Source organism: Lactuca serriola, chromosome 3 (assembly GCF_051521515.1).
Source record: "Lactuca serriola cultivar US96UC23 chromosome 3, Lser_US96UC23_V15, whole genome shotgun sequence".
Lineage (NCBI taxonomy): Eukaryota > Viridiplantae > Streptophyta > Magnoliopsida > Asterales > Asteraceae > Lactuca > Lactuca serriola.
Window position 1 is genome coordinate 69,113,588 of NC_136410.1, and position 12,906 is coordinate 69,126,493.

General features: G+C 35.2%; 1 protein-coding gene across 1 annotated transcript; it reads left to right on the forward strand.

Moving 5' to 3' along the window:
* The first annotated feature begins 7,836 nt into the window (after positions 1–7,836).
* Positions 7,837–8,271, forward strand: LOC145095357 (uncharacterized). The gene has a single exon (XM_079033254.1). It carries the CDS (start codon positions 7,837–7,839, stop codon positions 8,269–8,271), a length of 435 nt encoding a protein of 144 aa, XP_078889380.1.
* Positions 8,272–12,906: the final 4,635 nt, after the last annotated feature.

Here is a 12,906-nt window from a genome sequence, read left to right on the forward strand (position 1 = left end):
TTTAATTAAGGAATTCAGGGGACAAAAATTAGTAATTGGTGTATAACTCCCTAGGATAAGTATCGATCCTTCTCCTATTGCATACGTTTTTGGCCATGAACGACATAAAGCTCTTTGTGATCGGCAATTGCTTAATTTCTTCACTATTGGTGTCGTTTTAGGAGAATGGTTTGAGAGTGCTAGCCAATTTTTCTTTCCCTTGAGCTTGTGGTCTGTGTGTGGCTATCTCTTGGTGTGGAAGGAAGACTGTATTTCGTGGGAAGGGTTCATACAGACTATGGAAGAACCAATTCATCCTTCATTGTAATATTTTGATGTTAATTCATTTCTAATTCCTCTTTAGTTGACATGATCTGCATTCTAGTTTATTCATTTGTTTGAATTCTTCCTACTCTTGAGTCTAGAATTTTTTTGTTGTACTTGGATTCAAGTGATTTAGTTTTTTTGAAGATTCATGATTTTCAAATTCATTTGGAGAACACCTTCAATGGTGTTGATTTTTGATGTCCATGAATTGCTCAAAACCTTGGAATCGATATTTTTCTTTCTAGCATTCTATTTTGGGTCATGGTTTGGAATTTTAATTGTTCTTTTGAATCCTTGACATGTTGCTACTCTTAAGAACATAGTTTGCATCCCTATAGTCATTTTTGGTTATGAATTAATGGTTGAAGTTGTCAAATAACCCTTAAAATGCATTATTGGCAAATTCAGAAAAATCCCCATTTTTCCCCTGTTTTGAAAAAAATCTAGAAAACTCATCAAGAGTTGGATTGGTGATCTGTAAATTCTCAACGTTTTCATTTTGAGTATATTTTGTTCATAATTTTTCCCAATACCTGGTATTGGCCGTAAAGAAGGTGAATATCGTCTTTTTCACTGACTTGTCAGGAATTAGCTGCATTGATATGCCATTTTGTAAAATCCATAAAAGATTGTAGAAAAAACGTATGGAGTTGTGCAAGTACTACCTGAAAATATAAAAGCCTAAAATACTAGAATAAAAAAAATTGTATATTTTTTAGGCTTTGGTGGTGTTAAAATGGCCTTGAACAGGTGGTTGTTATGGGTCAAAATCCGGAACTTAGGTCTAAACGTTCGTCTATATGTTTAGACATTCTACTTTCAACATTTTTGTGACATCTCATAGATATTTTCATAAAGTACCCATATTTATGTCTTAATACTATCATGTAAGCCTTTTTTGTGAAAAAGTGAGTGACTTTAATCCTTTACCTAAAGTCTTAAAGCATATGGTGATTTTTGATGAATGTTGGAATTCTGCACAACAACTTTGCCCCATCTTGCGAGAGATGTAGCTGATAATCAAGGTAGAATTGACTGATGCTCTTATCTGATGAAGTTCTAAGAAATTAAGTCTAGTTTCTAGAAAGTTTGAGATCACCCCATTTAAAACTGTAGATTATGTTATATGAATAAAATATTGAACAGTGGTCATGAATGGAATTATAAGAAATACAATATAAAATTTAAAGTATGTTGAGCTAAACATGTAGACTTTGAATGCACTTAATAACTTAATGATATATATGTGTTTAGGTGAGATATTAAAAACTTCAAGGGAGCTCAAAACTTAGACTTAACAAAGGATTTGTCAATGCCAATGTGAGTTAGTAGTTTTACTCACTAAATGTGCATAAGTCGCAATGTACATTTCACATACGGGTGATTGATTAATTTTATGTCAAAATTAGTAATTGCTTTGTGTTTTAGTATGATATGTTAATTTGATATGCTTGTTTGCTAGTTGTCATGCTTAAGGTCTAAATTGATGTTTGACTCCATTTTGATGATTAAGATGTTTATGGTATGGTAGCATGAGTTTAATTGAAATGACGATAGTTGACTATGATTTGGTGAATTGTTGATGCATTTGGTGAATATGATGATGTTAATTGATTTTATGTAATTTCATTATTTACATGATGATTTGTTGAATCTTGTGGGGCGTTGCATACTAGGTTAGGTAGTTTATGACACTTGCCTTAAACCTTATCTGGATACCTAGGGTCACCTATTAGGTTAAAAGAGGACTTATAAACATAGATTAAGACATTTTGGTGTTGGTCACCCAATCTATGTAGAAGATTCCGTGACACATGGTACAAGCACACTGTCACTATAGTGTTCATGGACTGGAGTGGCGTGGCCCCACCGAGGACTAATACAAACATCATGTTGGATTGGGAGGTGTTATGGATGTATGCCACCGTTGGTACCGAATCATGAACGACACTACTTGGTGTTTTGAGTGGAAGTCATGAGCCACTTAAAGCATTTAACTGGGTAGTTCCCTTGGGATAGGATGTGCGTAGAGTCGCATGCCTATCATAGGACATTTTTGGTGACATTCCTTTGTTAATATACTTTTGGTGATATGCTTTTGGTTACATACTTTTGGTGATATGCTTTTGGTGACATACTTTTGGTGAAGTGCTTTTTGTGATATGCTTTTGATGATATCTATTTCTTTTGGTGATATGTGTTGCTTTTGGAGATATATGATGTTTTGGTGATAAGTGTTGTTTTTAGAGAAATGTGATGCTATTGGTGATACATGATGAATTTTCTGTTATATGTTAGTATGTGTTGCTTAATGTTGTGATCTCATAAACTGAATTATTGAGTCGTTTGAGAATTGTATGTTTTCCCTACGACTATATGTAACTTTTATTAACTCACTCAGCAGGGGGCTGACACCTGTTTCTTTTACTTTGTGCCATGTGAACGGTATAGGTAGCTTAGGAGCTTGGATTGGTGAGAGGGTTTGCTAATGGGTAGTAGATCTTATTATCGATATCAAATTTTGGACACATTTTTTATTATTTACTTTAAAGTTCTTTTGCTTCCACTACATTTTAATTGTTTTGGAATAATGTTTGAAGTCAAAAGTAATGTTGGGTTTGAATATGATTTAAATTAATTAAGTAAAGTCTATCGTTCTGATTTTACGATAGGTGTTTAAAATAAAAAAAAAACGAGGTGAAAATCACGACGTTGCAAGTTAGTATCAGAGCCATGCGGTGAGTGAACTGAATACAGAGGTTGGTGTTCAGACTCATAATATAGATTGACTTAATTAGGATTCTTTAGACTCTTAAGGGGGGAAGGTGTGTGTTGAGCGATATAAGACAGTTACATGTAGCTTTCTGAACTTCCCTTCCTATAATTGTTATGTATACATAAAATTCTTCGTTATTTAGGAACATGTCGCACGACGATGGGAATGTCAATTTAGGAGGAGCTGGTGGGGGTCAGGACAACCGCACACCCAAGACACCACTATTTTCTTTTCAGACCCCACTTGTTGGTCGTCAGCCACGAGCCTAACCAACACGTAGCGAGCGCAACACTCCGGGTGTTGTTATCATTCTTGACTTCCAGGAGTAGCTTGAGGCACGGGATGTTGAGTTACATAGACGCGATCGAGCCATAAAGCGGATGCCCCCCCCCCCCCCCCGAAAGATGAAGAAGATGAGAATAAGGAGCCACGTGAGGTGATAGCTGAGAGCCGCTCAGTTACCCGAGAGCAGAGCAGGGAACCCACTAGGGATCGTGAGGAGGGGTGGGATAGTTCCTTCAAATCATTCATGGACTGTAAACCCCCTATCTTTCGAGGAAGAGATGACCCATCATTGTGTATGCAATGGTTGCACAAGATGAGGCAAATTTTCCGTTCTATCAACTTTATTGAGTTACAGAAAGTCAGTTATGCAGCATTGAAGCTAGATGGTGATGCCATTTAGTGGTCGGAGATGTTGGATTCTATTGTTCATGAGGCTATACTTCAAGCCATGGCATGAAAGGCCTTCGGTAAATGGCTTTAAGAGCATTCATGTTCATCGGGGCAGATGAGTAGGATCGAGTGGGAGTTCCTTACCCTGGAAAAAGGAACTATGTCTATTGCGAAATACAATTCCATGTTCTTTGAGAAGCTACAGTTCAGGAAGAATTAATGTCCAACCAAGGTATAACATTATGCTGGGGGATTACTGGCTGAGTATAGGGCTACAGTAAGACAGCGCAACACTTTGGCGGCTGCCATGGATGAGGCTCTCACGGTTGAGGTTAACCTAGCTACATTAGGGCGTGTTATTGCAAAGAGCGGGGATAAGAGAAAATTGGAGGGTTCATTTGGGTCCTCAAAGAATAAGAATACCCAAAAAGGGAGCGAATGACAGGAGTATTGTAATCCATGTCGTTCTTTGCATAGGGGTCCCTGTAGTAGCAAGACTGTTATATGCAAACGATACGGTAAGTTGGGGCACCGTCAAGATGATTACAAGAGCTCCAAGCCAGTGTGTTTCAAGTGCAGACAGATGGGACATATTAGTACTCAGTTCCCAAACCCGAGGTTCAAGCAGGTGGTAATGAGAAGAAGGATGAAGTTCCTAAGGAGAAAGTCTATGCTTTCAATATGACAGTTAAGGAGGTCGTATGCATTGACGAGGTAATTTTTGGGATTCTCTTAGTTAATTTTATACATGCTTACGTGTTAGTTGTGCTTATGTGCTATCTGTGATTTTGTGTTATTTCATGCTAGTAATACTAAATAATTGGTGAAATCTCTTTTGGTGGCTGTGTTTGATCTAGTCATAGTGCATGAAAAGTTTGACGTGGCCGTGTTTGATCTAGTCATAGTGCATGAAAAGTTTGATATGTGTGAAATCTCTTTTGGTGAACACATTTTTCCTTTGACATTGATTCGTTTTGGAGTATAACTCAATGAGGCGACCTAGGAATAAGAAGAAGCAGACACATAGAGATTCTGATGACGTAATCTCTTTAAGGAGGGGAGAATTGTAACGATCCGAATTTGCTTTCGTCATCGACGTTAGCTTCTATCAGACAAATATTTATTTTCATAGGATTGTTTTGGTTTTAAGGTTATATAACGAAATATAATAAATAAAAATGATGTTATTTAATATCTAAAGGATTAATTAGTAATTTTACTTTAGTGATTTCGATGTTTGAATTTATAAATTCAATAAAAAAAAGTGTTAATTTAAACTGAAAGTCCAATTTGGGGGTGTTAAAGATAACTTCTAGTAATTTAAAGGTTTAGTAAGTGTGAGGGGTCTAAATGTCATTAAAAGGAACTTCAATTGTTTACTAATTAGGGTTTAGGGTGTTTGGAATTTAATTAAGGAATTCGAGGGACTAAAATTAGCAATTAGTGTATAACTCCCTAGGAGAAGGACCGATCCTTCTCCTATTGCATAAGTTTTTGGCCATGAAAGACATAATATTTTCCTTTATAATAAGTCTGGATTAGTTATAATAAGACTTGTAAAAGGTTTTTAGCTCCTAATAAGTTGGATATTGATTAGGTCTCATTCTAGGGTAGAGTCTGAGATCAAAGCGGAGTGTCATATTCCCCCTCTTTCTTGGATGACCATAAATGGTTGGTCTAGATCAGACAACTGACAAGTATGTCTGGTTCATCGACCAGAGTAGATGACAACACTTGAATATTCTAGGCGGTCTAGTGAATTACATCGCTAGTGTGGACTTATAACCCACAAACGTAGATAAACTGGGATACCTTATTTATCAATATGTCTAAACATTGGTTAGCTTTATATGATTTACACTGACCATGGACTCCCCTAGTTGTGTAGTCAACCAAATACTCAAACAGTCTATCAGGTAGGGTGATTCCTTCGGATAATTGATGTCTTAGGATACACGACAATCAATTGGATAGGGTAGAATATCTTAAGGATATTTGTGTTAGATTTTATATACCTATATTATATGCTAACGATTGTTTTTGAAGGAATGATATTATGATAAATTATCATTAAAATATTATGGTCTTGAAAATCCTATGCATTTAACTAGGTTCTCAAACCTGACCCACTCATTTAATGTGCATCACAGGTAGTGGATGTAAGGCTACCGAAGTCTAGTTAGGATTCCGAGTGAAATAAAGAGATGCGCCTGTTATAGTATTTCATGACCTTTTTGTATTTATATTATAATATATGTTTCGATATGAACGATGAAATCCTTAGAGTTTCTAGTATAATGAAATAACTTTTGTTTTATTTAACTGGTATTTTCCGCAATTCAACATCTCAAGCATAAAAAAAATTAATTGATTCTGAAAAATGTGGGATGTCATAGTTGGTATCAGAGCATTAGTTTAAGAGAACTAGGAATTTTCTTGGATTTATAGACATAAACTTAGATTCTAAGCATAAATAGGTGAAGTGTGTGATAGATTGCTTTACGATATATGCCTAAACTACTTTAGACATTAGCACTAGCGTACTATAGGAAGATACTTTAACTGCTATTGTGTGCTATATATATATATATATATATATATATATATATATATATCGCCTCTACGACTATAGAATGTCATGAAAATCACAAGAAGCGGTAGAGTCGTCAATAACGAAGGAGGTCTAGCACCTCAGAACTTTCAGCAGGAGCTGCTCAGTTCATAATAAATGATGCTTGAGCCGTGATGCATGATATGCTTGATCAACAACGACACGAGTCTATGAATCTCTTAGCTCAGGAAATAGCTAATTCTAGAGGTAGAGCACCTATGGTCAACGATCCGGTAGTCATGGAGCAAGTCAACAACAAAATGATTCCTTCTCATCCATAGATGATTCAAGAAGGAAGTAATGATGACTCAGAAAGTTATCATGGAGCTGATCAACCAGAGGTTCGAAAGAATGGTGAACTCAGAGGCTATTGTAAGCATGAAGACTTCATGACTTGCAATCCATCATATTTCATTAGAAAGGAAAATCTAATTAGAGTTATGGATTGGATTTTTGAGATGAAGCTAACTTTCATCAGGTGCGGTTGTACGGGCAAGTTGCAGAGTGCCTATGCTAGAGGTATTATAAGGGACCAGTTGTTCATTGGTGGAACACGTTGGGTAAATCGATAAACCCCAATAAGCCATTACAACTCACATGGGCAGAGTTTCTATTGGATTTTAAGCGAAATTATTCTTTAACTCAAAACATAACGGAATTGGAAAACCAGTTTTTGACACTAAAAAATGGCAGTATGATTGTTGATAAATACACCAACGCTTTTAGTGAGAAAATGGAATTCACCCTATGCATTGTTTCCAATGAACTGTCAAAGATCGAAAAGTATGCCAAGGGATTGTCATGGGAATATTTGGTGCTAGTACATCAGGCACCCACCTTTGAAGCTGTCATCTAGGCTACAAAGTCTTTTGAGAACATGAACAAAGGGGGATTTGCCGATAGGGTTGAGGTAGCTAAAAAGAGAAAAACTAAAGGTTTTCAGGAAACAAAAACAACAACAACAAGAAGCAAAAGTTCTCGAAGTCAAACAACAACAAATCTGGAAGCAGCCAAGAAGGGAAGTGGTACGACCAATGAAAGAAGAATCATTTTGGCGACTGTGTCACTTGATTCAAGTGAAAGAAGCCAGGGCATATTTCTCTAAATTGCCAAGTGAAAGGAAAAGTTTGTTTTAACTATGGAGAGGAAGGTCACGTGAAGGCAAAGTGGCGAAAAACTGAGAAAATACCCTAAGGATCTGCCAACAAAACCTAAGGGTTGAAGCTACAAAATGACCCTCAATGAAGTAAACGAAGAGACAAATGTTGCTTCAGGTAGATTTCTAGTAATCAAATTCTAGCCAATATTTTATTTGATTCTAGAGCAGATCACTCCTTTATATCACAAGAATTGGGTGAAAGACTTAAGTTATCACCACTTAGACTAAATACCCATATTTTAGTAGAAGTAGCTGGTGGTAGAAATTTATCTCTTAGCAATAATTCAGAAACCACAGCTATTGACATAAATGGATCGAATTTCATCAAGAGTTATTACCTTTGAGTTAAGTGAGTTCAACGTAATTCTGGACATGGATTGGTTGGGAGAGAGTATCGCGGACATCCTGTGTGGAAGGAAGATGGTACGCATCAGTCCACCTAGAAGAGAGCCGTTTGTTATATACAGAGATAAGAGTAAAGTGAAGTCTAGAGTCATCATGATGATGAAAGCCAGAAGATGCCTACCCAATCGATGTTCAACATTTATAGCATATGTGATTTACACAAAGAAGGAAAAGAGGGAAATGACTGATATACCCGTGGTACGAGATTTTCCTAAGGTATTTCCAGATGATTTACAAGGATTATCACCAGAGAGACAAGAAGAATTCGAAATCGACGTATTACCAGGCACAACACCAATTTCAAAGGCATCATATCATTTAACACCCACGAAAATGTAGGAGTTAATGACACAACTCCATGAATTATAGGACAAAGGTTCCAGTATAACTAGTTCATCACCCTGGGGAGCTCATGCACTATTTGAAAAGAAGAAGGGTAGTACAATAAGAATGTCCATTGATTATCGAGAGCTAAACAAAGCTATGATAAATAATCGATAACCCTTACATATGATATGATATTTCGAGTGTTTGATTAACAAAGTGTTGTCAATCTATCCTTTTTGTATCCACTTTCAAGAAGATAGCTCGACAATGTGTCATACCATGCTCTAGGTGCATGTTTTAAACCATAGAAAAATTTATCAAGACGATATACATGATTTGGAAACTCCTTATTTTCAAACCCTAGAGTTTGCTTTAGAAAAACCTCTTCTTGAAGATCTTCGTGTAAAAAAGCAATCTTGATATCCATTTGATAGAATTTGAAGTTCTTAAATGAGACAAAGTCAAGAAACAAATGAATTGCTTCAAGTCTAGCAACAAGAGAAAATGTTTCATCATAATCTAATCCCTATAGTTGACAAAAACCTTGAGATACAAGCCTTTTTTGTTTCTAATTATGATCCAATCTTCATCCATATTGTTTTTGAAAACTCAGTGAGCGCCAATAATTGTTATCCCTTGAGGTTTGGGAACTAGAGTCCATACACGATGGCGTTCAAATTCATTCAGCTCATCCTAAATAGCCTTGATCCGATTAGCTTCTTTTAGGGCGTTAGTGACATTCTTTGGTATAATCATTGAGAAAATTTTCACAAACATTCAGAAGTTATTGATGACTCTACTATGAGAGAGAATCCCAGAATTTCCATCTCCAATGATTTCAGATTTAGGATGATCTCGAAGAATTCTTGTATTAAAACTTTCATTTGTATTACTTTGAGAAGAATCTTCCAGATTAGATGGCTCAGCTTCTTCAGAGAGGACATTCTGATCTTCAAAGATAGGTTGTGAGTTGATGATTTGATCAACGTTAGGAACACCAGGCTTAGTGTCATTTGGCAATAAGTCAGGAATAGGGTCTGAAGGAATGAAGGTAAGTTCATTCAGAATTGATGAGGGATGAGAAATTCGATCAAAAATGATTGAGTCTTCCTCAAAAGTGACATGAGTTGTTTCCTCAATAGTTTTCCTTGAAATATTGAATACCCTGAAAGCCTTGGATACACTGGAATAACCAAGAAATACTCCTTCATTAGCTTTAGCTTCAAACTTAGAGTGTTGATCTTTTTGATTTAGGATGTAACAAACACACCCAAAAACATGAAAATAAGAGATGTATGGTTTCCTTCCCTTAAGTAGCTCATAGGCAGTTTTCCCATGATGCTTTACAATGATTGACCAATTGTGGGTATAACATGATGTGTTGACAGCTTTAGCCCAAAAAGACAGAGGAAGAGCAGCTTCAAAAACCATAGTTCTTCCAGCTTTGATGAGTGTTCTATTTCTTCTTTTAGAAATTCCATTCTGTTGAGGGGTTCTAACAGCAAAGAAATTTTGAGAAATTCCTGAGTTTGAATAGAAGTCTTCTAGAGAGATGTTTCTAAGTTTCTGAATTTAGTTCCATTATCACTACATAACTGTCTGACTTTATGATCATAGAGAACTTCCCATTGCTTGATAAGAGAAATGATTTCATCAACGACATGACTCTTCTTCCTTAAAAAAACTACCCAGGTAAATCTTGCAAATTCATCCACAATAACGAGAGTATACTTTTTCCTAGCTCTTGACTTAATCAGGACTGTTACAAAAAGATCCATGTGGAGAAGATGAAGAGGTTTGATAATTGAAGAGCAGGACTTTGTCTTGAAGAAAGACTTAGTTTTCTTTCTCTTTTCACACACTGAGCACAACTTATCTTTGACAAACTACATCTTAGGGATTCCTCTTACAAGCTTATTCCCTGAGATCATTGATATGTTCTTGAAATTCAAGTGAGATAACCTCTTGTTCCATAACCAATTTATATGAGACTGAGCACGAGAGAAGAAACGTCGACGAAGAGAGTTTCTAGAAGAAAACATGTACAAAACATAAATTTCATTCTGTCTATTTGCAGTCAGAATATTGTCATTCATTTGATCAACAACCTTTCCTTCTCTTTTGTTGAAGAGAACTTCATACCAAGCGTCACACAGTTGGAAAATTCAAATGAGATTATGTTGAAGAAAAAGAAACGTTCTTGAACAGAATATAGTTACATTTGATGGATCCCAATCCCTTTGTAGCTCCCTTACCATTATCTCAATATGTAACAGTAGGACCATCCTTCTTTATAAAATCTTCCAGAATAAACTTGAATCCATTCATATGTCTTGAGAAACCGCTATCTAAATACCAAATATGTTCTTTACCTTGAAACTAAAATATACAATTAATATACACTGACCCATCTTGCAATGGGTCACTTAAGAAAAGATATTATAACAATCATTAGGGAGACAGTTTAATGAGTTTCCTTTTTGATCTATTTATTATTACGAATCATGATATTATCTGCGTGAATGGTGTTCTTTTCAAATGTACACTTACTGACTTTGTGAGAAGCATTACCACATCGATAACAAACTTTGATTCCATAATTCTTTCCTTTAACATTAGATTTTGACTTCTTTTCGACTACTGAGTCCGAAGAACTTTGACACTTTGGTTTAAGAGTTCTTGTTTTAGTTATGGAACAAGAATTTTCATTGATGGTGTGCTCAGATAATACCTTGTCATGAGACTCATGAGACATTGAATAGTCATCTAAAATGCAATATACTAATTAATCTTCAAAACTAGAGTTGCTAACAAAGTACCGAGGAAATATGCTAAGAACTTTTTTTACTGAATGAACTTCACCATTGCATATAGGAAATTCTAGAAAACTATTAGTGTAGGGAAGAACATACACACGATGAGAAGGTTAGAGGGAAGGATCAAGAGCAGATAATTGAGTAACACATTTGGTAATGCCGTTAGAATCAGTGGAGCAATGAGTATCAAATAAAGTTTGATTTATAAAATATGAACTCACAAATCAATTCTTAAATTATTTTTCTAAACAGTCAGCTTTATAAAAGGTTTGTTTAGACTCAACACTTTTGATTAAAGAAACAACACCTTCTATATCGCGTCCAATAATATTTTTCATACTGATATGGTATCTGGGCATTAATAATTTTTGGGACATTAATGTGATAATAATCCTAGTTTTTTAAAATAAGTTGAATGAGACTAACATGATCAACAACCTTTTCCTTTTCAGAGTCAAGTAAATTATCGGTCGGGGAGATACAATTATTTTCCTTTTTCAATCAAGAAAGAGATTTTTTGAAAAAAGATAGTTTTCCTTTGAGGTTTTTTAACTCAAAGCAGAGAGAAGATTTTTCTTTAATTGAAGTAGATGAATCGAAGCGTAAGTGATCATTTATGTCATCTTTTTTGACATATTCAACGGAAGAGAAATTAACAAGATTTTTTACCTGATACGCTGAAGTAGTGTCTAATTCAGACTTAAGGTTTGTAGTAACTTGATAAAAAACAAAGTCAAGAGTCCCAACACTATCATTTGATGTGTCAGTGTGACGTTCAATGATCTGGGCCATGAGACACTAACCTTCATCGACAGAGGAGGTTTCCTTTTCAAAAGCAGATGACAGTGTGATCATCATCTCTTGAGAGATTGAGCAGTTTTGAACTAAATGATAGATAAAGTAAGAGAGTAAGTTTCTAATAGCAACTCTCTCCTTTACATTGAGATTCAACACTCTTTTCTCTTCCTTGTTATATCCAGGAACAAATTTTCCTTTCAGCTTAGATGCACCAATATTAGATGATTGATACATAACAGCTACAGGACCTTTGTTGATGATGTAGAGCATGTCAAAGTCCATAAACCTAAGATCTTCCATGGCCTTTGATTTTTAACCAAATAAGTTGAGTTCATCAAACGGAAGGATCTTTTTGCAAGCAGTTGATTCTGGATTGTAAAAGGTCGACATGATTACTTGAGTGTATCAAAAACACCTGCTCTGATACCAATTGAAGGTGTGTAAAGATCAGATACACTTAGAGTATAAAGAACAAAAGCAAATTAAACTAAAAAATAAATAACAAAAAGTAAAGAACACAAGATATTCTCCAAATTGTCTTTCACCAAGAAAGAGTTTGTTTTCACCAAGAAAACGGGTTTGTCACAAGGACGGTCACAAAAACGATCAACGACACCAAGTCGTTCAAGATATATTAGGGTTTCACCCTAATGTTGAATATATACTAGTCTATACCAGCATATCCCTTGATTGAAGGGATTGTATCTTATTATACTAAGACCCAATCTTCATAACAAAGATATAAGATCTGCTTTAGATTCTATACTTATCTATTTTATTACCTAATATAAAAAATATTACATAAAATAAACTATCTTCACGATGATGTTGATAGACTTTATATGTTGGCGTTGATGGTGATGTATACACTGACACTGACAGATAACGTGTAGAGTCTGACTCATCAGATCATAATGTTTGACCTTACATATTTACTAATATATTATATGATTAATATATTAACTGAAAATAGATAGTTGATTTGTTAATTTATTATGTGATTAATAAATTAATATGAGATCAATTGTTAAAT

Coding starts and splice junctions, on each gene's coding strand:
- LOC145095357 (XM_079033254.1), top strand. CDS start 7,837: ATGGATCGAATTTCATCAAGAGTTATTACCTTTGAGTTAAGTGAGTTC.